General features: G+C 42.6%; 1 protein-coding gene across 1 annotated transcript in view; it reads left to right on the forward strand.

The window, feature by feature from the left end:
* LOC115097734 (protein-glutamine gamma-glutamyltransferase E-like) overlaps positions 1 to 14571 on the forward strand; it is a 62125-nt gene that overhangs the window by 13771 nt on the left and 33783 nt on the right. The window contains exons 2-4 of the mRNA XM_029613751.1: positions 6883 to 7056; positions 8167 to 8415; positions 10366 to 10484. Coding sequence (XP_029469611.1) covers positions 6883 to 7056; positions 8167 to 8415; positions 10366 to 10484 — 542 coding nt within the window. The remainder of the gene's footprint in view (positions 1 to 6882; positions 7057 to 8166; positions 8416 to 10365; positions 10485 to 14571) is intronic.

A 14571-nucleotide genomic window follows, 5' to 3' on the forward strand; every position in this document is an offset into this window, starting at 1 on the left:
GATGCCTGGTCCCATACCAGTTAAGGAGGGGGGACAGGGCCACTCCGACACACCAGTTTGAATCCATTTAAGCCTTGTCCATTTAAGCATTTTGTGTGGCAGGTTAAAACCTAGGCACAGTTGTTGGGTCAAGCACAAGATGTTTCTTTGGTTCTAGCATTAGGGCTATGCCTTTGCTCATGGCAATATCCCTAAGCATTATGAATCTTAGCTTTCAAATGCATTTGAATAGGAAATCTACTAGCTTTCTGCCCTTTAACAGGAAACTAAGCTAACAATTATACAGAGTTATTCATAGCTCCAGGCCAAGGATATATTGAGCCAGGCATGATCTGTGATAAGCCTTTGAAAGTTAACTGCTCCTCAGAGGTGTAGACAAATGTCCCTGTTCATATTGCCCTCCTCCCACCTTCCCGCCCTCAAGCTAACCACTAATGAGGTGACCCTCCCATCTTATTTATTTATTTATTTATTTATAGGTTCTTCTATACCGCGGTACGTATAGTAATACATCACCTCGGTTTACAGTGAAACATTAATTTAGCAACAGGCTTTACATGTAACAGTATCAAATAAACAGTAAAACAATTAATAGCAACAGGCTTTACAGAAAAACATGGGTTTCAAATAATATGCATAAATATCGAACAATAGAAAATTAATAACCATGTATTTGCAGGAGCAAATAATCTATCTGAGGCAAACCAACGTCTCATTATATATAATAGCCTGAATTGATAGACCATGTGGGGGTATGGAGTTGCAGATAGTAAATATTAGAGATGTGAATCGTGTCCTCGATCGTCTTAATGATCGATTTCGGCTGGGGGGGGGAGGGAATCGTATTGTTGCCGTTTGGGTGTGTAAACTATCGTGAAAAATCGTTAAAATCGTGAGCCGGCACACTATACCCCCCTAAAACCCACCCCCGACTCTTTAAATTAAATCCCCCACCCTCCCGAACCCCCCCCCCAATACTTTTAAAGTATTGGGGGGGGGTTCGGGAGGGTGGAGATCGAGTGCAGGAGGTCGTTCAGCGGTGGTCCGGAACCCCCGCTGAACGACCTCCTGCAGTCGATCTCCTGCCGGCGCCATTTTCCGTACGAAAATGATTCGCGGCAAGAAATCGCTCCCGGAACCCCGCTGGACTCCCAGGAAACTTTTGGCCAGCTTGGGGGGGCCTCCTGACTCCCACAAGACTTGCCAAAAGTCCAGCGGGGGTCCGGAACGACCTCCTCCGTCGAATCATTTTTGTCTATGGCTGCCGCCATTTTGCGGCGGCCATTTTGAAAAATGGCGCCGGCTGAAGACAACACGATTCTATTGAGGGGGCCGTTCCGGACCGCCGCCGTTCTGGACCACCGCTGGATCCCCAGGTAATTTAAAGCATGGGGGGGGGGTTCGGGAGGGTGGGGGATTTAATTTAAAGGGTCGGGGGTGGGTTTTAGGGGGTTTTAGTGTGCCGGTTTTCCTGCCCTCCCACTTCCTCCGATTTACGATTTTTTAACGATAAATCGGGGGAATTGGTATTGTATCGTGGCCCTAATGATTTTTTGATGATTTAAAATATATCGGACGATATTTTAAATCGTCAAAAAACGATTCACATTCCTAGTAAATATCATAGTCGAGTATAAGAACTTGGATAAGGTAAGGAATCATATGGTATTGCTGAAGGTTAGACGAGATTCATAGTGTGAATGTTTGTTCAAACAACCATGTTTTAAGGTTTTGTTTGAAAGTTTTGTGACAGGATTCAAGCCGCAGGTCCAACGGCATGTTATTCCAGATTTTTATTCCAGCTATGGAGAATGATCGGTCTCTGGTGGACACATGTTTGATGTGTTTTAGTGGATGGACAGTTAATTTCGCTTGGTGAATGTTTCTAATTGGTCTGTTGGAGGTGTGAAAAATGAACTGATCAGAGAACCATTGCATCTCTTGGTTGTGAATTGATTTGTGGATGAGTGAGAGAACTTTAAAAGTAATTCTAAATGATATGGGTAGCCAATGTAGGAACATGAGTGCTGGAGTAATATGTTCATGCCGTCGAGTATTAGTAATTAAACGAGCAGCGGTATTCTGCAACATTTGAAGGGGTTGAATTGTGCTTTTAGGGAGACCCAGTAGTAGTGCGTTACAATAGTCAATCCTTGGTAGAATTGTGGCTTGTAACACAGTCCGGAAATCCTGAGGATGTAATAACGGTTTAATTCTTTTCAATGTGTGTAATTTGAAGAAGCCATTCTTGATTGTGGTTGAGATGAAATTATTTAAAGTAAGGTGATTATCAATCATGACCCCAAGGCTGCGGACTTGCTTCAGCTTGGTGTGGTCTGTTGTTGAGGAAGGATCAGGTTGCAAGTTTGTTGAGGTATTCTTGTGTGGCGTTATGATGAGTAGTTCGGTCTTGTTGGTGTTGATTGCAAGAAAGTTTTCCATAAGTAGATTTTTTATTTCAGTGAGTGCTGATTCCCAGGTTTTCATGGCCTTAGCAAGTGAATCCTTGATTGGTATAATGATCTGTATGTCATCGGCGTATATGAAATGACGGAGATCCAATTTCTTCAGTAGTTTACAGATTGGAGAAAGATAAACATTGAAAAGCGTTGAGGAAAGGGCGGATCCTTGAGGGACACCTTGTGACAGATTTCTCGGTTTTGACGAATGGTGTCCCACTTTGACGCTGTAAGTTCTATCTTTCAGGAATGATTGTATCCAGGATAGGGCAGTGCATGTGATTCCAATTTGTGAAAGAAGAGAGAGGAGTGTGTTGTGGTTCACCGTGTCAAATGCTGCGGAGATATCAAGTAGGGCCAGTATATAAGAGTTACCAGTATCCAGGGATTTTAGAATGGAGTCAGAAAGGGACACTAGTAGTGTTTCAGTGCTATGGTTCTTCCTAAATCCATATTGCGAAGGGAAGAGTAAATGATTTTCCTCTAGATAGTCAGTTAGTTGTTTGTTTATGACCTTTTCAAGTATTTTTGATAATAGTGGGAGGTTCGATACTGGTCGATAATTCGCGGGTTCAGAAGGATCCAGGTCTGCTTTTTTAAGGGTAGGCTTAATAATGGCATGTTTGAGTTGTGTGGGAAAGACTCCCTCTGTTATAGATGTGTTAATGATGTTGGCGATCGCCGGGGCTATTCTAGTAGGGATAGCCAGGAGCATTTTTGTTGGCATAATATCCACAGGGTGTAATGCTGGTTTAATTCTTTTTAGAATTGCTTCAATCTCAGATACAGTAGATAATTCAAAATTTGTGAGTGTGGGTGAATCAATTTGGGAGTTTGTTAGTGCTGGAGTTGTTGGCTGATATGGAGATGAAAAGCGAGCCATGATAGATCTTCATAGAGCACCCTTCCTATCCCACTCCTACAGAGTGAATTCCCCCCCTGAACCTACACCTTAAAGGTGGATCTACCCCATCCTCCTTCCCCCGCCCCCGCCCAACATGTAAGGCATTCTAGTTTGGGTGATTTTTCTAAAATATAAGTTCAGACATTTAAGAGGACAAAACAGGACTGACTCAGCCTTTCTCTGATAATGTGAATTTTGGAGGGGAATTTCAAAAACTTTGTATAACTTTCTTGCATGTAACAATGAGCACATTGAGCTTTCCCTCTTTCTGTGTTTTTAATGTCTTTAAATAGCATTCGATTGTAATTGATATGAATAAACAAAACTGCTACATGAGATGAATGAGGCATTTGTTGAAGCGTATAAGCTTTTCCCATTTCCAACATTGACAAAATACCACTCAGGAGGGCAGTATTTCTGTCTTCTGCTTTGTGTTCTTCATATATTTATATATATATATATATATATATATATATATGTGTGTGTGTGTGTGTGTGTTCTTCAGAGATATATATAACAAGTAAATCCAAAAGGCCTGCAACTTAGTATATCAGTTACACAAGAACTCTCCAAAATGATTTACAGCTGAGGAACAGTGAGCCGTATATCACCGGGTAATAGAGCAGAAATCCAAACAAATCATGGATAAACCAGTTAGGAGGTTTGCAAGTCATGATTAACAGAATAGATCACACTTTTTAACAAAGATAAGCTAGGTAGTTGGGTTAGAGCTTAGAAGCAAGGAAAACCAGCTCAGCTGAAATCACTTGGCCTATTTATTTCCAGCTCTGAGCTGGGGCCTTTTGGTTTGATCTGTGCTTCCTTGATCCACCTTGGTCCAGTCAGAAACAACTGACTCAGTCCTGCTTATTCTTCCTTGACTCTGTTCCTCCTTCTCTCTTGGAAAGCTTCCATCTCTTATTAAAACATGACTCGATTCAGTGTCTAGTTCATCTGGTCTTCATGGGCACGGTTTTATTGTTATTGGACAATCAATATGGGTGGCTCACAAAGCTTCCTTTCCCTATAGCCAAGCAGCTGATAAATCACAGCTCCTTGCCCTTCTAGACAAAAATGCTAGCACATAAATTGGACGGTAATAGATTTTCTCTCACCAGTCCCTTGTTTATGCCCAGGCTTCAGATGTGGGCAATGAGACAGGATCAGTCCTGAAAATGGTTTTGAACCGAGAGATTTCTGTAACACGTAGGCATCATGAGCGAATACATTCATTAAAATAAATACATTTTTAAATATTATTTAGAGCTTTTCAAATCATGCAAAAAACGTGTTTAAATGTGTCCTTCTTTGATCTGTTGTTAGAGTTAGATGTTAAGAACAAGTATATATCAAATTAATGATTATTTATAATTTGAAAATACGAATACATCCTTATGGGGTAATTTTGTGTGCATAAATTAACAGCAAATATGTGCACAAGTTACACCACTTTTCAAAGCAAATTTACACAGATATGTTTACTTTGAAAGTTGCTCCCAATATAAATACAGGGTTACACCTGCTGTTATATGCACAGAAATATTTTGGAAAATGTCAGGGACACACTTGTGAAAATGCAAAATTATGCGTGCACGTGCAAACCTCTCTCCATTCCCCACCCCCGGGGAATGCCTTTCCATTCCTTCTGGGTAAACTTGCATGCATACAGGTCTAGACCACAGATTTACTTGCACATGGGGGTGGGCAATTATATGACACCCCCACTTCTGTGAGCAAAGTACCATTTTACATGTGGAAATGCCCTTGAAAATTACTTTCTGCATGCTACAGTTTAGATTTTAAGGAAAATTAAGGGGGGTCAGTATTCAAAGAAATCCGTATAAGTAAGTTAGCTGGATAAGAGTTATCCACTACCATCGGGCACTTAAAGAAAACTACATCTTGTGAGAAAAAGACACAAAAAAATAGTAAAAATGAACTGAGATGTTAAAAGAGAAAATCAGCGATGTGAAGACCCGCCCCCCCGAAGTCATGACGACCAGCCAGCGGCGACCCGATTAACAGCACGATTCCACCAGGCGTTGTTACAGAGGGGCAGCCCACTACCATCGGGCACTTAAAGAAAACTACATCTTGTGAGAAAAAGACACAAAAAAATAGTAAAAATGAACTGAGATGTTAAAAGAGAAAATCAGCGATGTGAAGACTCGCCCCCCGCCCCCCCGACGTCATGACGACCAGCCAGCGGCGACCCAATTAACGGCGCGATTACACCAGGCGTCGCGTGCCGGGCGTGACAAAGGGGTTTTCCCCTTTGTGCGCCCCTTCATGCTAACCTTTGTGTTCCTTCTAATATAATTATATTTATGTTTATGTTAATAATTTAACTTTTATTAATGTTATTTAGCTTTTTGCTTTGTTTAAAATTATTTCATTATTGACGTTTAAATGTATTAGACTAAGGAATTTTACTTCCTGCTCATTCTGTTTCATTGTAAACCGGTTTGATATGCATTTAATGCAGGAAAATCGGTATAAAAAAAACTTTAAATAAATAAATAAGAGTTATCTGCTAATTTACAAGAGATATTCAGCAGCATGGCTTTGCTGCTGAATATCCCTGTAGAAAGTGCTTTTTATCTGGCTAATTTTAGATCTGTTATGGAGCAGGTCTAACTTAACTGGTTCATTTAACCAGATAAATCCAAATATTGGCATTTTATTCAGCTAAGTTAACTGGATAAGAAGCTCCTCCCCAATCTGCCCATATTTGGCCCCCAAGAAATCCAGCTATCTACTTAGCCAGATAAGTAACATAGAAACATATATATCAGAAACATATATATATAAACATATGTATCAGAATAAAACTTCTAACAAGTTTAGGATCTCAGGATTTTTTTTGCTTAGAAAATATTTATTTAATCATGAAAAAGTGCATCAGTCTTTTTAAATTGATTTACTATCACAGTAAATTGCTATGATTTACCTATCTCATCTTTCCTGCAGGGTATCCATGCGTAGATATTTAGGGGAGATATGATAGAGACATTCAAATAATCGCAAAGGTTTCCATGCACAGGACCAACGGAATGTAGGCTGTAGAACAAGGGGGTCGTGTGATGAGGGTGAAAGGAGGTAGACTCGGGAGTAATCTTAGGAAATATTTCTTTACAGATAGAGTGATGGATACATGGATCAGCCTCCCAGTGCAGGTGGTGAAGACAAAAAACACTATCTGAATTCAAGAAAGCATGGTATAAATACAGGGGATCTCTGAAGGAATGATGCGAATTGTAAGGCCTAGATAAATTGGATGGATTGGCAGATTAGATGGGCCATACGATCTTTTTCTGCTGGCATGTTAATATGGTTCTATGATTTCTGCAAATTTCTAAAATTCTTGTTATAAATTTTGAATCTTAAAAAAAAAGGTATTTTGGCCAGGATGTCTGAGTGTCTGTGATGTAATATCCCACCGTGTTCTTCATAATGCATCAATCTGTGATGAATACGTGTATCATTTTGGAGTTAAATGAAACCTTATCTGTTCCGCAGACCTGCAGCTGACCAAAACTGATTTCCAGCTTGTTTTGAACAAGACAGCGCATCGCACCAAGCTCTACAGCAGCAAGAAACTAATAGTAAGGCGGGGTCAGCGCTTCCGCATCACTCTTATCTTCAGCAGAGCCCTGCAGTCTGGCGACAGCATCACATTCACTGCAGAGACAGGTAATCTCCCTCACAGTCACCTGGCAGAGAGGAAATCTCCATCACACTCGCACGTCATAGACAGGTAACCTCCATGCACCTGACGGAGAGTCAGTCATTCCCAGCGTTCCCCGGCTTTGGTGACACTATACTGAGGGATAATCTCTGTCACCCTCATATATCATAGACAGGTAATAATCTCCATCACATACACTTCTCACACATGATAACTGCATTCACGTTAAACAGTAATTTGTGATCTATTCATCTTATAGACAGGTAGTTTCTGATATTACCAGCACACAGACAGGTAAGCGTCCTCTCTGATATACTCTCATGATGGACATTACACTGACCAAGCAGACAAGTCATTTTTGACGTATAGGGCCGGATTTTAAAACATACGCGCGCGGGGTACATTTGTGCGCGCTACCTGGCGCGCACAAATGTACGCCCAATTTTATAACATGCATGCGCAGCCGCGTGCATGTTATAAAATCAGGTCAGCCGCGCAAGGGGGTGCACATTAGTGCACCTTGCGTGCGCCAAGCCCTCGGGAAGACCAGCTGGCTTTCCCCGTTCCCTCCGAGGCCACTCTGAAATCGGAGGGGCCTGGGAGGGAACTTTACTTTCCCTCCCCACCTTCCCCTCCCTTCCCCTACCTGTCTCGACCCCCAGCCCGAAACCCCACCCCCCCTCGGTACCTTTATTTCACAAGTTACGCCTGCCAGCCGACTGCCGGCGCGCGATCCCCTGGCCCAGCGGAAGGGGAGCAGCCTCTGGCCACGCCCCCGGACCACCCCACTCCACCCACGCCCCGCCCCCGGACTGCCCATTTTTTCAAACCCCGGGACTTACACACGTCCTGGGGCTTTATGCGCGCCGCTGGACGTTTTGAAAATAGGCCTGGCGCGCGTAAATCCACCTGGATTTACGCGCATAGGCTTTTAAAATCTGCCCCATAACGTGAAGGCATGCATCTAAATTATTTTATGTATATGTATATTTTATGTATTATTTTATGTATATATGAGCTAATTGAGCTTTACAGTTCGATGTCTTTCTATTTTCATTCATTTTTAATTTTGGATGTGTTTCATGAATATTGCTATTCTCTTTTCTCTATTAAAGGACCTGCCCCTTCAGAGTCTTCTAAAACAAAGGCTGTGTTCCCTCTTTCCAGTTCTGAGAGTACCAGCACCTGGAGTGCCTTCCCGGAAGCCACTGATTCCAAAGATGTGGACATCATTATCTCCAGTCCAGCTGATGCTGTCATTGGATATTATAACTTGAGTCTTCAGGTCATTTCAGAGGGTCAGGGCCAGGCTACCTCCAGCAAGTTTGAGGAATTCATACTTCTGTTTAACCCTTGGGCTTCAGGTATTCCAGCAGTAGAAACCTCAAGGCATTTTCTTCCATCCTCATGATATTTTATCAAATTTATATTTATTCTACAGACTTCCCTTGTATTGGGGTAGTTTTTAAAAGACACGTGCACATGTACACCCGATTTTATAACTTGTGCGTGCAGGCGCGCACAATTTATAAAATCGGGGATCGTCGTGCGCAACGGGGTACACAATTGTGCACCTTGAGCACGCCGAGCTGCGCTGCCTTCCTCCGTTCCCTTCCCCCTAACCTAACCTTCCCACTCCTTCCCCTAACCTTTCCGCCCTACTCTAACCCCCCCCCCCCCCAAATCTTTATCTTACCTTCTGCACCTGCCTGGAGGCAGGCGCAGGCTGCGCGTGCCGGCAGCCTTTCAGCACGTGATTTAAAAATGGCGCCGGCCATCCAGTGCTCCTACCATGTGACAGGGGCCGGCCAATGGCACGGTTACCCTGTCACATGGTAAGGGCAAAGGGCCATCGGCACCATTTTTATTAGTGGCAGCTGACAGCCCGAGAGCAGGAGATCGCTCCCAGGGCCCACTGGACCACCAGGTAATTTTAAAACGTTTTTTGGGGGGTCAGGAGGGTGGTGGAAGCTAAGGGAGTGGTTTTAAAGGGTCGGGGTGGGTTTTTTGTTTATTGGCCGACAGCCCGAGCGTGAGAGAACGCTCCCGGGACCCCCGCTGGACCACCAGGTAATTTTAAAACGTTTTTGGGGGGGGGGGTCGGGAGGGTGGTGGAGGCTAAGGGAGCGGTTTTAAAGGGTCGGGGTGGGTTTTTAGGTTGTGTCCTAACTCCCATTAGTGTGCACTAACCCGATTAATGATTTTTTCATGAGAAATCGGTGGAATTTCTATTGTATCGCACTCTTTAACGATTAATGACGATTTGAAAAATATCGGACGATATTTTAAATCATCAAAAAACAATTCACATCCCTACTTTTAACCCATGGTAACTGATAAATGAAATATGAAACAAATTGGTCAGTGTCCATTAAGAAATACTCTGGGGTATTAGGGAATGATAAACTAATCACTGTGCAAGATAAAGACTCAATTAGCAAAACTGGCCATGCACATTACTAGAATGTATACAGTAAATACTGGAGTGCAAAGCTGGAGGACTAATTTTGCTTAACAGCAGCGAGGGGATGATCCAATCTTTGTGATCAGTTATCCTTTGCCAGTTGGATCATGGATCATTCCTTGTTAGTGATTGTTAGGTTATGTGCTTTCGCTTGCAGATGACATGGAAATATCAACAATTCTCGTGTCATTCATTTTGTTTTACATTTGAAGGGATGTAAACCACATAACAACATTTCATTCTATACTTTGTGTCATTTTGTACATCTTCCATAAAAAAATGAAACCCCAAAACATCAGGTCTCAAGACTTCTTGCTGGTCCCCCCTCCACCCAATCTTTGTAGAAAAGAGGTGGCTCAGAGTACCAGAAGGGCAGTGGTGAGAGGGCCTGGGACCCCACACATTTTTATTTTAAGGCTGGTAAGCGAGAGGGGACTCCCCCCCCCCCCCACACACACACACAGATACAACACCATGTGTTTTTAAAATGGCAGGTGGAAGAGGAAATTGGGAGGCTGGTCCTTCAAATTTAATTTCCTTTCATTTATTTAAACAAAAATGAATTGAAAAAAAATCAAGCCAAAATGAAAACCTTTTGCTTGCACCCTCTAGTGAATACCACCAAACATTGCGAGTACAAATCCAAAATATATGAGAGATAGCAAAAATTAGACAAAGATAGCAGGTGGATGGTGTTTAATCTATCTCACTGTCTAGATATGCATCATTTTAAGATCAAGCTCTTCTACTCATGAAGTGGTCTCTAGGCCTCATGGGATGAATGCATGATGATAAACTAACTGGTTCTCTTCATGCTCAAGTAAACATACGTCTGGTTCTGGCCTCTCAGGTGATGACGTCTACATGGCTGAAGAGGATAAGAAGCAGGAGTACGTTTTAAGAGATGTTGGAATCTACTTTGTGGGGCATGAAAACAATATCATAAGTCGAGAATGGAACTACAATCAGGTAAAATGGAGAATCAAAAAACCAATTGTAGAAGTCTTTCATGCCAACATCTTTAATGCCTGCATATCTTATAGAGATGTGTGAAGAATTCAAAATTAAACTAAGACCAGGTTGATTTGGGCCTGGCTTAGGTTTGATGGAAGAATTATCCCCTCCCTTCCCCCCAGATCCGCTCAGGAAATTAATCCGATTTTTCACAGCTGATCCAGAGAAAATCTGAAGCAAATCCAAAAATATCAATTTCACAACTCTGAAAAATCGGAAACAAATCCACCGATCCTATAAAATGTGCTTGTTATTTTTTTGAAGACATGAAGTGGATTTTCAGATCTGCTTTGAATTTTCTTTTAGAAAAAAATCATCATGCCAATTTGACAAATTGGCGAATCTACTCTGAAACAGTTCGCCCATCTGTTATCCCATATCCAATATCCCAAATCCCACATCCACTGAACCATGGGGGGAAGTCATGTTAAAAGATTTTAACTGGGGAACCAAGCAGGTACTTGGATAAAATCAGAAGTTGAAAATTGCCCTCCCCTTCTGCAGGTAAAAATACCAGGGTGGTTTCTCTGCCCTGGTATTTTTATCTGTGGTATAAAGGGGCGTGGCTGGCAAGGAACAAGCAGAGATTTCATTTTGTTCCTGCAAAGTTTATGGGTACCAAAGTTTCCATGGTGCCAGTGGCCCTGGAATTTTCAAAGGGAAACTCCACAAAGAGTATTTTTTAGAAAATTCACTTACAGGCCCGCAATTATGGAACTGCATTCCCCACATAAATTTAAAAAAATTGCTCCATTCATAACATAAGTGCAACAGTACATGTATGTACCTTATGTGTTGTTTTTCACTTGGAAGTGAATAAAATGATGGCCTAAAGCTAATTTTCCATTTTAGTTTAATTTACATCTAACCCTATCCCCAGGTGTGGACTGCACTCAAATGGGGCGAAAAATGTTTTTAAGTCTCTTTGGGGCTGGAACCGCTCATCGGCTTAACTCTCTCACTGTCCCGCTTTCTCCCAGGACTGGATCCTTTGTAGATGGAGGGGAAAGTTTTACTTTCAGGGCCTAATATGACTGGGGTGACTTTATTTGTGTTCCCAGGGAGAGGCACACTTTTCCCACACTGTGAATGCTGTAGGTGCCAGAAAAAATACACGAGAGACTTTGGGTTGAGTGTCCAAAATCAAAGGGCCGGATTTTAAAAGCCCTGCGCGCGTAAATCCAGCTGGATTTACGCGCGCAGGGCACTCACGCGCCAGTGCGCCTATTTTGCATAGGCCGCCGGCGCGCGCATAGCCCCGGGATGCGCGTAAGTCCCGGGGCTTCGTAAAAGGGGCGGGGAGGGGGCATGTCCGGGGGTCAGGGGGCGGTTCGGGGTGGGACCGGGGGCGTGGCACTGGCCCGGGGGCATGGTCGAGGCCTCCGGACCAGCCCCCGGGTCGGGTGATGCTGTGCCAGCAGCCCACTGGCGCACGCAGATTTATGCCTGCTTCCAGCAGGCGTAAATCTACCAACAAAGGTGGGGGGGGGTTTAGATAGGGCCGGGGGGGGGGGGTGGGTTAAGTAGGAGAAGGGAGGAGAAGGTGAGGGGAGGTGGAAGGAAAGTTCCCTCCGAGGCCGCTCCGATTTCGGAGCGGCCTTGGAGAGAACAGGCAGCGCGCGCCGAGCTCAGCCCCCTTGCGCGTGCTGACCCTGGATTTTATAAGATACGCGCGGCGTACTTATAAAATCCAGCGTACTTTTGTTCGCGCCTGCTGCGCCCAGGATGCTGGGCTTGATGGATCCTTGGTCTGACCCAGTATGGCATTTTCTTATGTTCTTATGTTCATCCGTTACAGAAGTAAAATTATGTGGCATGGGGCTCAGTGCGCGCTGGGTCTCATATTTTAAGTTCTCGCCCCAAAACGCCCATGCCCTTCCCAGACCACACCCACACCCTACTGCTTTTTGAAAACTTTCGAGATGTGAGCATTGCGGCAGATACGCGCATACCTCGGCGGCTTTTAAAATTCGCTCGGTGCAAGCGAGACCAACTTCTTTGCACATCCCCTAATTAATTCACGTGTCGGGCTTTTAAAATTCACCTCTAAGAGTTCAGATTTTGAAAGTTGCAATTTATATAACTTTTCAGTTGGAAAAATGCTCCAAGAGTTACTGAGATTTCACAAAGCGTTTCTATCCTTGCTGCTGCACCCTCTTATGCTCCCCTTGAGTAAGGCTCCCTTGGACAAATGCTGGGCTCCCTGACTTCCAAGGACCCTTTTTTGGTGGCTGAGCCTCCAAATGCTTAAATCTTTCTCCTGGACACCTTTCTCCTTCTCCAGACTCCTGTGGACTCCAGGCAGTGCAGGTGCAAGGATATTCCGCTGCCCTAGGTGGTGATGTCAATCTACCACATGATCTCTTGATCTCGTGGAGAGAGATTGTGCTCGCACCACGTGATGCCCTCACATCAACTGCTGTGCTCGTGGTGCCCTGCCCGCTTCCGGTGCCCTAGGTGGCCACCTAGTTTGCCTAATGCCTACCACCGGCCCTGAGTCTAGGATCACTGGATCAGGGCACCGAGCGGGTGGCTCTCTCCTTATTCCTTTCTTCTTTTCCTTATTGCTGGTTACTTGAGATATACATGGCCAAAACTTTAAGTTTAATTAATTCCATTTTGGTCTGGTTTTTGGCAGACTTTTTTGAGGATTTTGTTTTTTCATTTTTATTCATTTTCGAAAATAGTGCACTCACTTTTCACAAAGATCTTTATTCACACATTAGACTCAGATCAGGGAAAGATAGACCCAGGATGAAATGCTTACTCCCTCAGAGTTGTGATAATAGTCTCCATCCCACCGCTGGATCCCACAGGAATAAGCTACTTATCGTACTTACGTATCAGAATAAAAACTACAGGGCACTTTTTTATCTGGCCCTTTACCTACTGTAGGATTTTGGAGACCCTGGGAACAGAAGACAGTCTTTCTCCCTTTCTCCAACCCCAACTCTGCAGAGGGATTAGAGATTGGATTTATCTCTCTCTTCTCTCTCAGCTCAAAACATTTTTTTTTAAATTCTTTATTTATTAATTTTTATAACTATTACAAGAATCCTCTTGTGAAAGAATATCCTACATACAGTTTATAGCAAATATATCACAAGGATATTCATTATAGAAACATGAATAATTCTGTATCTGTAGGTAAATAAAAGTAAAACTGGAGAGCTTAACAAAGAGCATATATATAAAGAAAACATAATTTTACAGGAGAAAAAGAAGGTGTCATGAACGGTATCTCCGCTATTATTCTCTTTACACAAAACAGCCTGCTTATATGGGGCTAGGATGAGAATCCAGAAATATCCTCAAATGTGATGGATCATAAAATACATATCGCTTTCCCTGGTACACTAAACAACATTTGCATGGAAATTGAAGTTTGAAAGATATTCTTTTCTGCGCCGCTTCTCTTCTCATCTCGAGAAAAAAGTTTTTCTCCTCATTTGGGTGTGTTTAACTAGGTCTTGGTAACACCAAACTTTTTGGCCGAAGAATAACATCTATTTCTAAAATAATTCTTAAAGACATTATTTTTGTCCATTAGAAACGTAAACGTTACTAATAAAGGTCTTCAACATGAAACAGTCATTTCCTGAGATGAAATCAAAAGATTTGATAATTCTGGTATGTCTTGTTGTTCATTTTCTTCTTTCTCATTTGAATATAAATAATATGCCTTAGATATCATAGGTTTCAGTTCCTCCGGAATCTTCAATATTTGAGAGACATATAACTTAAAAAGATCTGTAGGTGAAATGTTCTTAAGAACAGGGAAATTAAGAAATCTTAAGTTATGAGCTCTCAAAACGTTCTCAACTTTTTCTAATCTTTTGTCTAGTTCCATTTCCTTCTGAATTATCAATGAATTCGCTTTCTCAGCTGCTACAGCTTTTTCTTCCAGTTTGTCAATTTTATTTTTTGTGTTTTTATTTCAGTTGCATTATCCTTAACTTGCTGTTTAACTTCAATTACTTCTTTTGTCAATCCCAGAATTGCTTTTTCTAAGGATTGAAGAGCTTTCCAAATTATGTTTAGT

Source organism: Rhinatrema bivittatum, chromosome 8 (genome assembly GCF_901001135.1).
Source record: "Rhinatrema bivittatum chromosome 8, aRhiBiv1.1, whole genome shotgun sequence".
Taxonomy (NCBI): Eukaryota; Metazoa; Chordata; class Amphibia; order Gymnophiona; family Rhinatrematidae; genus Rhinatrema; species Rhinatrema bivittatum.